We start from the raw sequence: 17,373 nt of genomic DNA on the forward strand, positions 1-17,373 counted from the left end.
CAAACACGGAGTCTGAGGTAAACACACGGCCGGGAGACGGGGAAGAGCCGGTACGGCGGCCCTGCAGGGACATGTTTCACTGTTTACACTTTCTGTCTTTCTCACGTCGTCTGTGGGGGTTTAAGTCTCGGCTTCATCAGCAACTACAGCTCAAACTGCATTCACCGCCAGGCTAAACGGTGGCTTGTGTTTTGGTTTTTATCCTCCTGCTGCCACCAGAGGGAGATCCTGAAAGCCTTTTAACCTCTTAACTCCCGCCGGAACCGAGAGCGTTTTCTCCAGGTCAGCTTTACCCAAATCCTGTCGGCCAGTGTAACGCCTCATTTGAAAGACCTACAAAACTAAATTGATCTTTTTCCTCACATCAACAGATTTATTTTCCATCATTTTTTGAGGGGTTTTTAACCAAATAGTACATTTTTTGTCACTTTTTGTCACATTTGTCCTTTTGTTGTCAAATTTTTACCACATTTTTATTCAATTTTTGTCACATTTTATCAAATTCTTTGCCACTTTTTCATCATTTTTTGTAAAAAAAAAAAAGTGTCATTTTTTTGTCAATTTTTTGTCAATTTTTTTGTAGATTTTGTATCACATTTTTGCCACCTATTCATTATTTTTTTGTCATTTTTTTTGGTCATTTTTTTTTGTCATTTTTTGTCCATTTTTTTTCACATTTTTGCCACTTTTTCATAATTTTTTCGTATTTTTTTGTAAATGTCATTTTTTTGGGTCCTTTTTTGTCCATTTTTTGTCTTTTTTTGTCCATTTTTTGTCACATTTTTTCCTTTTTTTTGGTAAATTTTTTTGTCAATTTTTCGTCTACATTTACATTACATACAGCACTTTTTTGTCACATTTTTGGTCATTTTTTTGTCAATTTTTTGTCAATTTTTTGTCAATTTTTCGTCATTTTTTTGTCATTTTTTTGTCACATTTTTGTCATTTTTTCATATTTTTTTGTCATTTTTTTGTCATTTTTTTGTCAATTTTTTGTCAATTTTTTGTCCATTTTTTGTCCATTCTTTGACAATTTCTTGTCTACGTTTACATCACATACAGCACTTTTTTGTCACATCTTCATCCTTGTTTTCGTCTCAGTTTTGTTGCTATTTTCTCACCTTTTTTCCAGAAGCTTTTCGATTGGGGTAAAGCCAAACTGGAGAAAATGTGCTCGGTTCCGGTGGGAGTTAAGGGGTTAAAAGGTGACACATCATTCACAAATGTTTGGTGTCCACGTGTAGCAGGAAAGGCTGGGACCGAGATGGCGCTGTAATCCAAATATGGTCATTTCCTTTGACAGCAGCGGCTAAAGACGAGAGAACATACAGGAGCCTGTGCAGAAGATCTGTCCTCACCAAACCTCAGGAGGGATTTTCACCTCTGTGTGTTCGAGTGAAGCGCTGGAGAAAAGAGACATCAGGAAATGGAGCAACCACATCATCAACTGTTACGGAGGAGAGAGCCAGCCTGAAGGACCAGGACCTGCTGGACCAGGACCAGGACCTGCTGGACCAGGACCAGGACCTGCTGGACCAGGATCAGGACCTGAAGGACCAGGATCAGGACCTGCTGGACCAGGATCAGGACCTGCTGGACCAGGATCAGGACCTGCTGGACCAGGATCAGGACCTGAAGGACCAGGATCAGAACCTGAAGGACCAGGATCAGGACCTGCTGGACCAGGATCAGGACCTGAAGGACCAGGATCAGGATCTGAAGGACCAGGATCAGGATCTGAAGGACCAGGATCAGGATCTGAAGGACCAGGATCAGGACCTGAAGGACCAGGACCAGGACCTGAAGGACCAGGATCAGGACCTGCTGGACCAGGATCAGGACCTGAAGGACCAGGATCAGGACCGTCAGACTGGACACGCCTCGGAGGGAAGAGCAGCTGATAAGTGACACTTCTGATGACGGCCTGCAGATGGCGCTGAAACATGTGAAGGTAAAGATTTCTCTGATCCAAATGAACGTTATGTTTAGACGCTCTGTGATCCCGGCCTGATCTTAGTCTCGTGGCTGCGCGGGGTAAATAAAGTCTGAAAGTAACACGAGTTCCTTCATTCATCGTTTTAGCCGTTTATACATTTAAAGCAGAACTCAGTAACTTGTTTACCTTCATGAATCCTTCCCACAGTCCCTCTGGGGGTGATGCAAGCCACAAAACCACACTTACAACTGCGCTGCCACCGGGTCGGAGTCACCAATACACACTAATGGAATCAGGAAGAAGAAGCTAACAGGCTAACTGTGGGCTAGCTCCACTAAAACAGTATTTACAGCTGAGTGTGAGTGAAACAATGATCTCCTTTGTGTAACTGATGAACAGTATCCCTCTGTCCCTTTGTAAAAAACACAACATGTACGACACCTGCAGTGGCGCTTACGGCCTCTAGGGGCAGGAGTTACTTAGCACTGCTTTAAATGAATCAAATATAACAAATAAAATCACTAATCCAATCGCCATATTCGTCCAAAATGAGCTTTTTGTGGAACAGGGTTAATTTCGTCGACTAAAATATTTAGTCTTAATTTTAGTCAAAGTGAACATTTTTCTGACTAAAATTGGACTAAAACTAAATTAAACGTTTCTCATGAGACTAAAACTGTGACTAAAATGTCCAGATATTTGAGTCGACTAAAATCAGACTAAATAAAAATGAAAAGGAGAGACTAAAATCATCCAAACTTGTATTGAGCGTCTGAAAGAGCCTCAGATCATGTAAATTCACTGCCAAATGAACAGGTCTGAGCTTTGTTCATGTGGGAGAAGCTCCATGAAGTCGAGGACCTTGATTAAATATGATTATAATGAACATTATAGATGCAAAGTCGACTAAATTAGTCTTAAATTCAGTCGACTAAATTGACATGCAATTTTAGTCGACTAAAACTAGACTAAAATTGAAGCTTTTTTTTGACTAAATCTCGACTAAAATTAAATTACATTTTAGTCAAAAGACTAAGACTAAAACTAAAATAAAATATGTTGTCAAAATTAACACTGTTGGGGAGATCGTGCAGCCCTGGCAGACGTTACAAAACTTGCAGGGTGTTTTCTCCATAATGAGGTTTTCATGTCACATAAGTGGCTCCTACAGACTCCACAGATGTTATGTCAAAAGGATTCTTCAATATCTAATTCAATTCAACGGGTAATGCACAACGAAAAGATCGTAAAAGTTCAACACAATAAACACTAATGAACAGCTTTTCAAAAACTAAACACGATACAACATTCTTATAACTTATCCATCAACCAAATATATTCAGATTCCGTTTGCTGAAAATATACTTTTCTGTGGAAACATGAATGTCAGAATGTGTGAAACATGTTTAAGTCTGTAATCTGCACCTCTGCAGTTTCTCTCCTAAGTAAAGATGATGCAACTTTTCATTCTCGGTGGAAATCAAGCCTCGAAAGCAGGTTTGAAGAAAGAGAGAGCGTGAGTTACACTGAACCAGTCGACTTAAGGAGAAAACGGATCCTCAAGAAACAATCCAGATGTGGAGCTGGAGATCATTCCATATGTAACAACGGCGTGACATCACAGACCAGCTCAGAGGAGAAGCTCAGAGGAGAAGCTCAGAGGAGGAGAAGCTCAGAGGAGAAGCTCAGAGGAGAAGCTCAGAGGAGGAGAAGCTCAGAGGAGGAGAAGCTCAGAGGAGAAGCTCAGAGGAGAAGCTCAGAGGAGAAGCTCAGAGGAGGAGAAGCTCAGAGGAGGAGAAGCTCAGAGGAGAAGCTCAAAGGAGGAGAAGCTCAGAGGAGAAGCTGAGAGGAGAAGCTGAGAGGAGAAGCTGAGAGGAGAAGCTCAGAGGAGAAGCTCAGAGGAGAAGCTCAGAGGAGAAGCTCAGAGGAGAAGCTCAGAGGAGAAGCTCAGAGGAGAAGCTGAGAGGAGAAGCTGAGAGGAGAAGCTCAGAGGAGGAGAAGCTGAGAGGAGAAGCTCAGAGGAGAAGCTGATGAGTCTTTCTGTGTGACATAAATCGTGATTTCCGTGGAGATGACTTGGCCGGGGCGGCGGACATGTTGGAAATATTCAATTAGTGAAAGTGGCCGAGGTCCAGGGCTCCCACCTGCAGCTGCAGAGCCAGAGGACAGAGGTCAGAGGTCAGAGGCTGAGGTCAGAGCCAGAGGTCAGAGGTCAGAGCCAGAGGACAGAGGCTGAGGCGGCGCCGGCTCATTTACTGAAGCTTTCAATTCAAATCAACCGCGCCGCCGTGTACCACACGTGTACTATAAACCGGAACAATACGACCACACGCCCCAAACACGCAGCTCCTCCATGTCAGAGCAGTGGGTCCATCTGACTCGATCCTATTATCACAATGTTTTATCTGTTCCTCTGCACTGGCTCCTGGTCCTCAGAGAATCCACTGGAAACAGCTCGGCTTCACAGGCTCAGACCAGGTTTAAGGCCTCGTCCACACGGAGCAGGACCAGGTTTAAGGTCTCGTCCACACGGAGCAGGACCAGGTTTAAGGCCTCGTCCACACGGAGCAGGACCAGGTTTAAGGCCTCGTCCACAGGGAGCAGGACCAGGTTTAAGGCCTCGTCCACACGGAGCAGGACCAGGTTTAAGGCCTCGTCCACACGGAGCAGGACCAGGTTTAAGGCCTCGTCCACACGGAGCAGGACCAGGTTTTAAGGCCTCGTCCACACGGAGCAGGACCAGGTTTACGGCCTCGTCCACACGGAGCAGGACCAGGTTTAAGGCCTCGTCCACACGGAGCAGGACCAGGTTTAAGGCCTCGTCCACACGGAGCAGGACCAGGTTTAAGGTCTCGTCCACACGGAGCAGGACCAGGTTTAAGTCCTCGTCCACACGGAGCAGGACCAGGTTTAAGGCCTCGTCCACACGGAGCAGGACCAGGTTTAAGGCCTCGTCCACACGGAGCAGGACCAGGTTTAAGGCCTCGTCCACACGGAGCAGGACCAGGTTTTAAGGCCTCGTCCACACGGAGCAGGACCAGGTTTAAGGCCTCGTCCACACGGAGCAGGACCAGGTTTAAGGCCTCGTCCACACGGAGCAGGACCAGGTTTAAGGCCTCGTCCACACGGAGCAGGACCAGGTTTAAGGCCTCGTCCACACGGAGCAGGACCAGGGTTAAGGCCTCGTCCACACGGAGCAGGAACATTTATTCACATGAGTCGCTCTGTCGTCCACCAAACAGAAGCTTTCTCAAACCTCGCGGATTTACTCCTTTTTATCAGAAACAAAATGGACTGTTTGTTTTAACGATTGTTCGGCTCCAGTTCTTCTTTAAGTCGAAGCGCAGATGAAGGAGAACTTCAGTCGTTTATTTAACCGTCCCACGTCAGCGGCTTCAGAGACGCACTTCTGCTGCAGGAGGAGTTTGAGATGAAGTCACATGGAAGACGATGTGACGGTCCTGCAGCTGCCCAGGTCAGTCATGTGATCGTGTGATCATGTGATCACCGGTCAGTCTGTATCTACTATAGTGTGACATGCAGGTGCTGTTGTCTCACACGCATGAGGCACATTTGTAATGTGTGTGATCAGGACAATGATATTAATGAACAGTTGCACATGAGCCCTGTAAACATGCCAGATTATTATATTATTATTATACAGTTTCCATCTGTAAAGCTCGCACAGCGCTGGGACCGGCTGCTCAAATCTGAATGTGCTGCAGACGCTTGTGGACAGATTTGAACAATAATGAATGTACTTGACAATGGAAGTGTTCTGGTTCTTTAAAGGACTCAAGGTTCTGCCTAAACTGAGACGGCCTGATCATGTGACTCAGAGTGCAGACGAGTAAGAGCGCACTGTGATCCTCCCTCTCCAGACTTTAAATGGGAAGTACTGGGGAGACGCACTTTCATAGTTTAGCTCAGGATGAGGTAAATAGAGTTTTTAGTTTGACCTGAGCCTGAGGAAGAACACGGGGCAGCGCCGTGTGAACGAGGAGATGAATCAGGGTCTTCCCATTAGACTCTAAAGACTCTAGTGGGAACATCGCTAATGGGAACAACTCCAACCTTTTTTACCCAGCGAGCTACTTTTACACAACAAGAACGTGGGAGAGCTACTTATGCTTCAAAAGCACTTGTGTAAAATGTGACTTAGGTGGACTTCACCCTGAGAATGACTCTAGTTCAGTCCTTACACTTTGCAACATTGACCACACTGGCTGTAGATTGTGTTCAGCTAGTTCAGAACAAACAGAAAATGCATCTGAAATCTGAGTTATCAAGCGTGTAGAGATGTAGAGAGTCTTTGGCGAGCTCCTGGTCGGAGATCCCTGCATCAGAGCAGTCACCTCCTCATCCTCGTGCACAAGATCTGGTGTTTTCACTCAGGCTCTAGTTCGGTCGACCTAAAGGGACTTTCGGCCCGAGAGCAGCACCTATACTCCGGTCTGAACACAGGTGGTGTGAATGTGGCCTCAGACCCAACTACTCTCACTTTGACGGCTCTTTTTTGCTGAAGTAATAATGAATCTGCGCTGCACGAGGACGTTTGGAAACACTGATGAACTCTAAATCATCCGGTCCGTCTCTCTTTCCCGTTTCCGCTCCATCGGCAGCTTTGTGAATCCGTGTAAACACAAACGTCTCCTTTAAAAGAAAAAGGCTGAGAATCCGCCGCAGTTCGGTCCCAGAAGAGCAGCGGCGCGGATCGAGCGGGAGCGGGTTAGACTCGGGTCGACGGCGCCGTGTTGGCGAGCGCGGAGAGTGTGAAGATGAAGTGTTTCTGCGGCGGAGAAGAGTCTGTGCTTGTATCTGTGCTAGCGCTGAACCTTCACCTCGGAGCAGAGACAGAGAGCTCCAAATGAAATAAAGTGTCAGGGGTTTGGATGTAAATATAGAAGCAACAGAAGAGGTAAACTGTGGTCACTCGCTGGGGAAACGAGAGGAGGAACCCGATCCTGAGACACCAGGAGAACATGCAAACTCCTCATTACCAGAAGATATAACGCTGTTTAATGACAGTAACTGGAACTGTTTTGGCTCACTTCCCGAGACCATCACATCCAAACGTGTTCCTGAAACTACTTTACAAATGAAGCACTGGGAGCTCCAGACTTTGTGGACCTTTAATCCGGTCAGTGTTTGGGACAGACAAAGGAGGGCAAGGCCGTTAAACCCCCCCCCCCCCTTGGAAGGAAGGGTCGACGTTAAGAACGTTAACAACTTAACATATTTCCCATTTAGGCTCAATAAACACACGTGTCATTATTGTGTTTACTTGAGTATTGTACTGCAGTTTACTCTACATTTTTTTGAATATTTGCATTGAAACTGTGGGCATTCTTGGAGGGACTGGTTTGTTCAGTTTGGCCTAAACCAGGAGCTCCAAACCCCCCTGGCTGACACAGGGAGTGGCCTTGTGTATGATGGTATTAGAAACATTAGAAACAGACTCTGCCTCTGGAGCAGCTCTATTATTCAGAATAAACTCTGAGGCTCATGTTCAGACCAACACGTGGAGGTAAGAATGACGTCTGTGTGTTCAATAACGGCTCAAAGAGGCAGAGTGTTTCAGTGGAAAGTCTATAAACCAGGAGGAAGTCGACCACAATAAGACCAATCTGGGTCTTCTTCATTTTCTTTCTTAGACGACCTAAACCCAGGCCAACGTCCACAACATCATTAATGTAGACACAGGCACACAGTGCTTTACATGAGACAGAAGAACCACCTGGCCCCACCCAAACACACCAAACTTAAAGTGAGGTCCATCTAAATCAGTTCTAATACAAAAGGAATGTGGTGCCACTAAATCAATCCTTAAAGGAAAGGACTGGTGTGTGTTTGAGGGAAACACAGACAGAAACTGTAACTGAGAAAAGCATGAAAATTCCTTTCAAGGTCAGTGCGGTTTTAAAAAAACGTAGCCGATAAAAAGTAGCCAGACGATGCTGTGGATCTGCCCTACCTGAGCACGCAGGTGTAGAAGCCGCTGTCCTCCAGCTCTGCAGACCTGAACCAGATGGAGTCGTCCTCTTTGCTCAGCCTGTGCCCGGAGAAGATGATCGGCTCCTGGAAAACAAACAAACACTGTCACAAACCGGCAGAAGATGAGAATGTCCTTTTCTATCTTTTACTTGACAAGGACATTACATTATAGTTCTAGAACAACCGTGCTGTGGAAGGATAAAGAAGCACAGGTCCAACTGCTCCTGTTTCACCAATCAGTCGATCTTTATTTCAGACACAGCCTGAGTTTCTGTAGCCTGGAGCACTGTGCTGGAGGACTTCTGTGCTGGAGGACTTCTGTGCTGGAGGACTTCTGTGCTGGAGGACGTCTGTGCTGGAGGACTTCTGTGCTGGAGGACTTCTGTGCTGGAGGACGTCTGTGCTGGAGGACTTCTGTGCTGGAGGACTTCTGTGCTGGAGGACTTCTGTGCTGGAGGACTTCTGTGCGGGAGGACTTCTGTGCGGGAGGACTTCTGTGCTGGAGGACTTCTGTGCTGGAGGACTTCCTAATATTAGTCCCAGCATGTTCACGGCCTCTCCTGACAAGAGGAACACAGGAAACACCGCCTCACACTGCTCTTTCTGGTCCTCGCCCCACGGCCTGGACACGAGTTGGAGACTTGAGTTGCTGCTGGTCACGGAGATGTCTCTGATACGGCGAGTCTCCAGGTCCCGGTGAAAACAAACATGTCGATTCCAGGTCTCAGAGACATTTCAGGGACGTCACAGAAACGTCTCACAGGACAACAAACAGTGTAGGTGACAGTGTAGACCATGTGGAGACTCTGCTGAAGTGCTGGAGATCCATCTTATCTCCAGGGGATGTTCAGAGACATCTCCGTGACCAGCAGCGACTCTAGTATCCAGGCTCTTTGTATGTGCGTAAGGCTCGGTTTATACCAAATATTGCAATGAGAGGGCACGGTTCAAGGTCGTGTCCCACTATGTCCCAAATTGTTTTAAAGTATAATGTCCAGTAGTTTTGTAGCCGAGGACAAGACCCAAACATGTGTGTGTGATTACAGGGAGTTTGAGAACATCCATCACATGTGTCTGCAGTGCTACAGTGAGAACGTATTTGGTCGGTTCCCCATAGACTTTCTATTGGATTTTAGTTTTTTCCCCCACTGCATCTTTGCCTGTCTGGGTTTGCTGTAGTGCCCCCTATGGGCCACTTTGAACTGTCTCACTTGTAACCTGACACAAGATGAGGACTTTATTTCCCCCAGCGCAGTAAAGGTGCACGAGGCCCTTTTTCCTTTGGGGCAGATCCACAGTGAACACGATGTTTGTAACTCGCTGCTGTGACTCCATCAGGAACTCGTTCTGAACCAGATCCTGAGCTTCTCTGTGAGTGGGACCTGCTGATGGTGAAGCGCGACAGCGTCCGGCTTACTGTCCAGGAAGATCTCACATTAGGATTCGATTTGCAGTTTTAATAAGCCCGATGCCCATCTCGACTGCGCAGGCGTGGGTCAATCAGGCTCCTCATTTCTGCCCAAACAAACCACTCCGCCGTTGAAATGTGTGAGCGAGTTCAGGCAGCGGAGCCTGAACTCTGAAGTGTATGAGCCATAAACGTGAACTGTAAGGCTTACGGGCATTTGTTTAAAGACTATAGTTCTCAAGTGACATTTCTGCAAATATTTATGTTGTCAATATCTTGAAAGCGAGAGAAAAGTCAGGACAGCGGCTCCATAGGCAGGAGTGGACCATAGTGGACCATAGTGGACCATAGTGGACCATAGTGGACCATAGTGGACCATAGTGGACCATCATGGACAGGGGGACGACAGGACCTGGGATCAGCCTGACACAGACACCGCCACTTTTTAAATCATTTAAATTCGTCTTGAAAGTTCCAAACGGTGTTGATGTTAAATACAGTGGGTACATTTCCGTCTGTCACATTAGTGATCGATTAGCCATGTTGTTCACCATCAGATCACTCGTAAAAAATACAAATAAAGTCAATTTAGAGGCCTAAAAATCCACGTACACATATATCAAACATTGTCTTAAATGAGTTGAATTGAGGAAATGTTTCTTGTTTTGAGCGGTTTTCTCTCATTTAGACACTTTTCCTGATCGGACCGAGTTTGCTTTGCTTGTTTGAGGACATTTCAGACCAGTTCTAGGGTAAATCTCGCTTGAAATAAGAAAGTAAAATTGCCAATGAGATAAGACCGATTTTCTTTCCCCATTGGCAAAGAAAATGACCTGAAATAAGGACGAAATGTATCGAAACGAGTCAGAAACATCTCAGAACAAGTGAAATAATCTGGGACAAATGCCCAACAACTTCTTAACCAGTCAAAACAACTAAAATTTGGATAATTGTGCTCAAACTGAGATGTTTATACTGATCTAGTTCATTACTGTTTGCAGTGTAGGCTAGGCGGCCTAGCCTATATGTGCACGTGGATTTTTTTGGTCACAATAATAATAATTTAAAAAAGACTTTGTTTACTGTCCACCTCCTTATTGACAAAAAAAAAAAATAACTCTACATGTTTATTTCTCACTCCAGTTTAAATGTCCTGAATATCGGCGACAGTTTCAGACCCTGCACTTTGTCCAACAGTCGAGGGTCACAAATGTTTTTCTCACAGAGTTATTCCAACTATGTGAACAAGGCCTGGTGTCACTTTGAAGCAGCTCTACATAAGAACGGCCGTTCAGTTCTTTCAGTTTCTGTATCTCCGTTCGCAGACGAGGTTGTAAAAATAAACATTATGCTAATCTGGTAACAAGCTCCACAGTGACGACAAACTTTATATCATCAACTTTCCAGCGGTTAAAACGCTCCAAATCAGAGCTTTCTTCGTTGCTATCAATACTGTTTGGTAGCGAAATGAATTTCATTACCCATAATGCAACGGGCGACCCGAGATGGGCATTTGGCTTATTCTTTATACATAGCCTTTGATTTAATTTTCATGCAATTGAGCTTTAACAACATTTAATAGAAGATACAACTATGGAAGAGGCATTTTCAGGAGGTTCAGAAACACATGCTGAGTTTTAATCTTCTCTAATAAACGTGTCGCTCTCTCACTCTTTCTCCTCCTTCAGCTTCATTAAAGCAGTTACTCAAACAGGGGTCAGGGGTCAGAGGTTAGGGGTTTGGATACCACTGCAGCTGAAACTTACATTTCGATTCGATAAAGGTTCATTGTGCAGTTGTACCTTTTAGAAAACCCAACTGTGGCGATTCAGGAGTGAGGTGAGAGTGTGTTCACGTGTTTCAGTGGGACGTCTCTGATAAACGACCATAGATACACGTTTCCAGAGCAGAAAGGATGCCTCACCTCGGCGTCGCCTTTGTTCCGGTACCAGATGAGCCTCAGCTTGGCGTTGGTGGCCGTGCTGTAGTTGGTCCTGATGTAGCTGTAGAACAGGGCGCACTTGACTCGCACAGGCTCTCCCGCCAGAACGTGGTACTCCTTCAGGTCCACGGACCAGTCGATGCAGCCGTCCACTGCAGAGACACAGAGACACAGAGAGACGTGAGGGACGGAGACGTGAAGCTTCAGACGAGCCAGAGGAAACCAGACGATGGACAAAACATCAGAGGCTCCACATTAACCCAGAGGGAGGTGTGATCGGCGAGAACAGGGTAAAAAGCAGAAAATCAGTCGTTATTATTCACTCACTCCAGACACAAATCCTCCCCGTCAGCTCCCCCTGGTGTCTCTGGACAGAAAACCACAATTGCCACTGGACCGGAGCCACCAACACACACTAATAGAATCAGGAAGAAGAAGCTAACAGGCTAACTGTGGGCTAGCTCCACTTAAACAGTATTTAAACAATTGTGTAACTGGCTGAACAACATCCCTCTGTCCCTTTTTCTTTTCTGTCAGTGCAGGATTTACTCTCACGGATAATCAATGAGTAAAAAACACAACATGTACGACACCTGCAGTGGTGCGTGTGGCCTCTAGGGGAATCAATTACTGAGTAAATTTAAATTCAATGCAAATTTGAATCTAATTTAACCCTCCACCTGAACCGAGCACATTTTCTCCAGTTTGGCTTTACCCCAATCCAAAAGCTTCTGGGAAAAAAGGTGTGAAAATAGCAACAAAACTGAGACGAAAACAATGATGGAAATGTGACAAAAAAGTGAGAAAACATTGACAAAAAGTTACGAAAAAGTGATGAAAAAAATGGCAAAAATGTCACAAGAAATTGACAAAAAATGACAAAAATGTGATAAAAATGTGAAAAAAACATTAATGAATACCCAACAAAAAAATGATGGAAAACAAATGTGATGATATGAGGAAAAAGATGCTCTCGATTCAGGCGGGAGTTAAGAGGTTAAGGCCTTTAATTCAGTTTATTCAAGAACTAAAGAGTCTTTGTACAAACATACAAATAAAGCCACACATTCAAACCTGGCTCTTTCCATTATTTAGATCTTGTCATTAAAACAATACGTTCTTCCTCATAAATAAGTCAGTAATTAAAACCTCTCCTTATTCTTTTGCTCTGTTCACCTGCAGCGTCTCGCCTTAAACCTTTAATCTCTCTAAGGGAAGTTCATCAAAGTCGCTCAGTTACAAAAGCGTCTTCAAAGCTCAGAGTGAAAGAGACGAGAGTGATTTAACTTCACTCATGCCAGGTCGTTTACAGGTCAAATAAACTCAAACTCTGCATGGAAGACAAGGGATGGGAGAAAAGCAACATTATTAAAGTATCGCTAGTGTACCAGTATCTGTTGTTCAGTTACACAGTTCTTCATCTAGATCTTCAACAACAAACATCTTTGTAACAGTCAGCCCAGCCTGTGTCGCAGAGATCAGGAGCCTCAGACACCTCAGGCAGACGGGACAGAAATAGCCGAGTCCACTTAGTGCCCTCATCTGAGGTGAGGAATGAGACGCCTGTGCAAAGAGTCAAAGAGCAGAGACTTCAGGAGAGGTCGAGAGAAGGTCGAGAGAAGGTCGAGACCAAAGAGGAGGAGGAACCGCTAAAGGGAAACCTCAGAGCAGCAAACTCTAATATATATTTTCAGGATGTTTCAGTACAGTTTGAAGTGAAACCTGCCCAAACACTCGAATAATGAGTCCATGAATGTGGAGTCCAGACCCTGAAGCAATAAACTCTGACATTAAAACAAGATGTTGAGGGAGAAAACCTGTTTTCACCTGAAGTCGAGGATATTCACTTCCCTCACAGGAACATAATTAACTTGTGCGTCTGTGAAAGTTTGGTGTAAAACCCTCGGCAGGACAAACTTTCCGAGGCGTCTCTTTGGGTGTTTGTGCTAAGTGGGAGAAAACAAACGTGTCTGCTCAGCCAAAGCTCAGACCCCGACGGGGATTCACGTCGGTAAACTTGATGTTTCCGTTTGTGTTGGAGGCAGAGACGGAGGCTGCGTTACCCCCCCTTTATCCCCCCTCACCCCCCCTCACACACACAATGTACTCAAGACAACGCACGGTCAACAAAGCACTGAACTGTACTGGGATGAGAAGAACCGGGGCTGAAGCTCTGCTGTGACTCAGATGTGAGATGTTAAGCAGGTCCACAGGCCTCGCTCTGATCTCACTTCTCTTTCCAAACCTTCACCTGCACCTGAAACCACCTGCTCTTTAAATCCTGTTTCATCAGGAGCCTTCCATACAATAGACCTGCTGTCACATCTCAGGGATCTAAGGCGTGGCTCTAACCTCTCTCTGATCTCAGTGGGTCCCACAGGGCTCCATCCTGGGACCCCCCTTTTGTCTATATGTAGCCACTGGGTTTGATTGTTGAAAAACACAAGCGTTCTGCAGAAAATATTCAGGTCTATCTGCCATTAACATCAACCGGGTTCCAAACCTTGTCAGATGTAGCTTTGTTTGGCCCACGAGCTCCTTATGTCCATCATGTCCATCATGTCCATCATGTCCATCATGTGGGCTGGTCTCCTTGTCTCTATAGCAGGGGCGCCCAAACTTTTTGTCTCCCAGGGCCAAAATGAATTGTATTTGATTCTATCTATGCAAATAACAACAAATGTGAACTCTGGCAAAAGCCTAGATTTAGATGAACAAAATCAACAACTGTAGCAATATAGTGCAGAATGTAAAAAGGTGGGACAGTTGATGCTACAACACTGTGATAAACACCGAGCTGGTGGCCAAAAAGTGTACTGCAACCATATTTCCCATTGAGAATGAATGGAAGAGAATTAGTATTAACCACACGCAGCACAAAAGTAGGTCACCCTCAGGCGGGCCAACAGAATTGTTTTGGTGGGCCAAATTTGGCCAGCGGGCCCCACTTTAGGCACCCCTGCTCTATAGCATGACTCGACTGAAACAGTTCTTCAATAGTTATTGAAGAACTGTTTCAGTCGAGTCATGGAACTGATGCGGGAATCAGCATAAACAAGGTCTCGATCAGTGGTTTAAACCTGTTACGGGGTCGGGACCCACAATCCCCCTGGGCCGACAAGCCAAACATGAAACATAACGTAAACTATTGTCCTCAAAATGTTCTTGAATAAGAATTAAATAATCCAATCAAAACAACCCCATGACTCATTTTAACCCACTCAAGCAGTGATTCTTTACTTCTGCTTTAGCTGAGAACAGTGAGAACCCCTGGTCTACACGACCTCAGACTGATGTTCCTTTTCCTCTTCTCTTCGTCCCCTTCAGTCCAGATGTGTTTTATTCACTAAGTCAAACGTTTTGCCATAAATCTGTTCCTATTCTGACAAAATGCTTATTCACAAAAATCACAAACCATGAGCTTCCTGTAGCGACCCCCCCACAGTGAACCCCCCCCATGGTGGTGGGGACATAAACCCGGCTCTGTGTTTAAATGTAAAAGTGCAGTCACAGCTGAACAGGCTCCGGGATCTCACTCCCTGAGCCCCGGCGGACTCAGCCTCGGACCAGGACCTGTCAATCAAACTCAAGCCCCCCGTGAGCCCCCCGTGAGCCCCCCGTGAGCCCCCGTGAGCCCCCCGTGAGCCCCTGCACCGCGCCCCAGGCCTCGCTGATCCCCCCCCCGTATCCCACAATCCCCTGCTCTGCCGCGGTGGCTATAATGGGCCGACCTGGGACCAGCATGGGCCACCTGGGTCACCGGCCCACACGGACACGGAGAGCGAGGAAAACCGGAGAAAAGGGAAGAGGATTTAAATATGGATTTATCAAACACATCTTTATCACCGGCTTGTAGTTTGTAGGTCAGAAAATACCATTGATCAAAAACAGCTGAAACTAAACGTCCCGTCATTTCACTTCCTGATTTTGCGGCTCTGATGGTGTCACTAACCCTTGTGAGTAGATACAGTGGGTTGCATAAGTGTGGCCCCCCCTGTGTGTGTTTGCCAGAGCCTCCATGTGGCAAACAGGAAGCAGGACTTCTTATGGTTTTCTTTAAACATGCCGGATCACACACAGGTAATGTAAAGATCATTCAGAAGCTTCCCATCCTGTTATTCTGTCACTCCCTCATTAAAAACATGGCTGAAGTGTTGCCTTGGCACATTCACGTATTTCTGAGTAATCTGTAAAAACTCTGATGGCGGCCATTTTAGGGATAGGTTTGCCTGAGTCCTCCTAGGAACGCCCCCACCTCCTGGAGACGCCTCCGAGCTTTGGTCACCAGCCGAGTAACCAACCACTGCTCCTCAGCAGAACCCCCTCCCCACTGATGCCACAGACAGCGTGTGGAGGGGGCGTGTCTAAAGGCTCAGAGGTTCTTAAAGAGACAGAGGCCTATTTCAAGACATTCACTACAGCCATTTTGAGAGAGACATTTTATACAAGGCAGTTATTCTAATTTACTGCATTTACAGACCAACAGAAGGTTTGTCGTCATTGTAGTGAGATATAGACTGGTGCTATGGGACTGACAAAAGCAGAACACCCCCTCTTTAAAGCAGAACACCCCCTCTTTAAAGCAGAACACCCCCTCTTTAAAGCAGAACACCCCCTCTTTAAAGCAGAACACCCCCTCTTTAAAGCAGAACACCCCCTCTTTAAAGCAGAACACCCCCTCTTTAAAGCAGAACACCCCCTCTTTAAAGCAGAACACCCCCTCTTTAAAGCAGAACAACCCCTCTTTAAAGCAGAACAACCCCTCTTTAAAGCAGAACACCCCCTCTTTAAAGCAGAACACCCCCTCTTTAAACTGAAATGATCACTTAAACTCAGCAGTTTCTGACGACCCAGTAATGAATGAACGGGTCGTATTTCATCACGTTTAGAAAATGAAATATTAGCATCAAATCCAAACAGACGAGAACTAAAGTCTGTCCTGTTCAGATAACAGACTGCATGTGACCTTTCAACCAGCGAGCGCATACACACATGCACACACACACACCTACCCACGTGCACACACACCTACGTGCACACACACACACACACACACACACACACACACACACCTACAGAAGCCCCGAGGGGACACACTGTTAGTAATGAGGCAAACCAGGTCAGAAAGTGAAATGAAAAAACAAAGTCATCACAAGTTCAGAATGTAAAACATGTCCTTTTTCCAAGAGCAGGAAAACGGCCCCGGGCCCCGAGGCCCCGCACAGACGTTCAGAAGAAAACAAATGTGTATCACAGTCTAATGGAACGCGCCGGGTAACACGGCGGTGACGGCGGGAGAGACTCCTCAGTCTGAGGTGGATCTGCTGGTTCCACAAACAAACACACAGACCCAGATCTACATGACCCTCTGTAGATCCAGTTCAAAATACTCAGATTAAAAAGAAAATACATCTATTATAAATCTGTGAAGAGGCTCAGCAAGTGTGAGGAGAAATGTGGAAACCCTTTGGGGAGAACGGTCTGGAGCTGCTGGAAGATCCGGTGTTTAATTAGGCCTTAAAGGTCCTCATGCAAATCTACTTTCTAAAGCTTTAAATCATGTTTTATACTATTTCCTTCTAAAAACACCCAGAGGAGCTTCAGTCACGCAGGTCTGTGTAATCCTGAACCCTGCTCTCTCCTGGACAACCACTGACGTTCCCATCGTATAAAACGGCCTTTTCATTGTTTCTGTTGTAAGGAAGAAGAAAAACAGGAAGTCCCCGAAAACAACCCCCCCCCCCAAACACCTGATGGACCAGGACAGATGTCAGCTCCTCATGACTGCACTGTTTGCTGTGACTTTTATATTTCACTACTGCTAATGTTGCATGGGCGGGCGATAGAGCAGTAGCGATAGAGTACGATCCTGATAGTACTGTAGCGTAGAGGTACAATATATCTTATACATTCCTCTAGTTTACTTTGGGACGGCTGGAGCAGGCTGATGTGGGCCCTTTAACCCCCGCCTGGACCAAGCACACGTTTTGGAACTCGGTTAAGAGGTTAATAAATCACCCAGACAGGCCCAACGTGTTCAAAAACCTGCTCCAGTTTCTGTAAAAACAGAGGAAAAGGATGTGGTATCACGTG

General features: G+C 45.8%; 1 protein-coding gene across 2 annotated transcripts in view; it reads right to left on the reverse strand.

Annotated features, from left to right (window-relative positions):
- il1rapl2 (interleukin 1 receptor accessory protein-like 2) overlaps positions 1 to 17,373 on the reverse strand; it is a 545,467-nt gene that overhangs the window by 153,390 nt on the left and 374,704 nt on the right. For both annotated transcript variants that reach the window (XM_079556204.1, XM_079556203.1), the window contains exons 3-4: positions 11,263 to 11,432; positions 7,911 to 8,014 (exon numbers count right to left, since the gene is read on the reverse strand). In XM_079556204.1, the coding sequence (XP_079412330.1) occupies positions 7,911 to 8,014; positions 11,263 to 11,432 (274 nt within the window). The remainder of the gene's footprint in view (positions 1 to 7,910; positions 8,015 to 11,262; positions 11,433 to 17,373) is intronic.

This window comes from Gobius niger (genome assembly GCF_951799975.1).
Source record: "Gobius niger genome assembly, chromosome: 5".
NCBI lineage: Eukaryota > Metazoa > Chordata > Actinopteri > Gobiiformes > Gobiidae > Gobius > Gobius niger.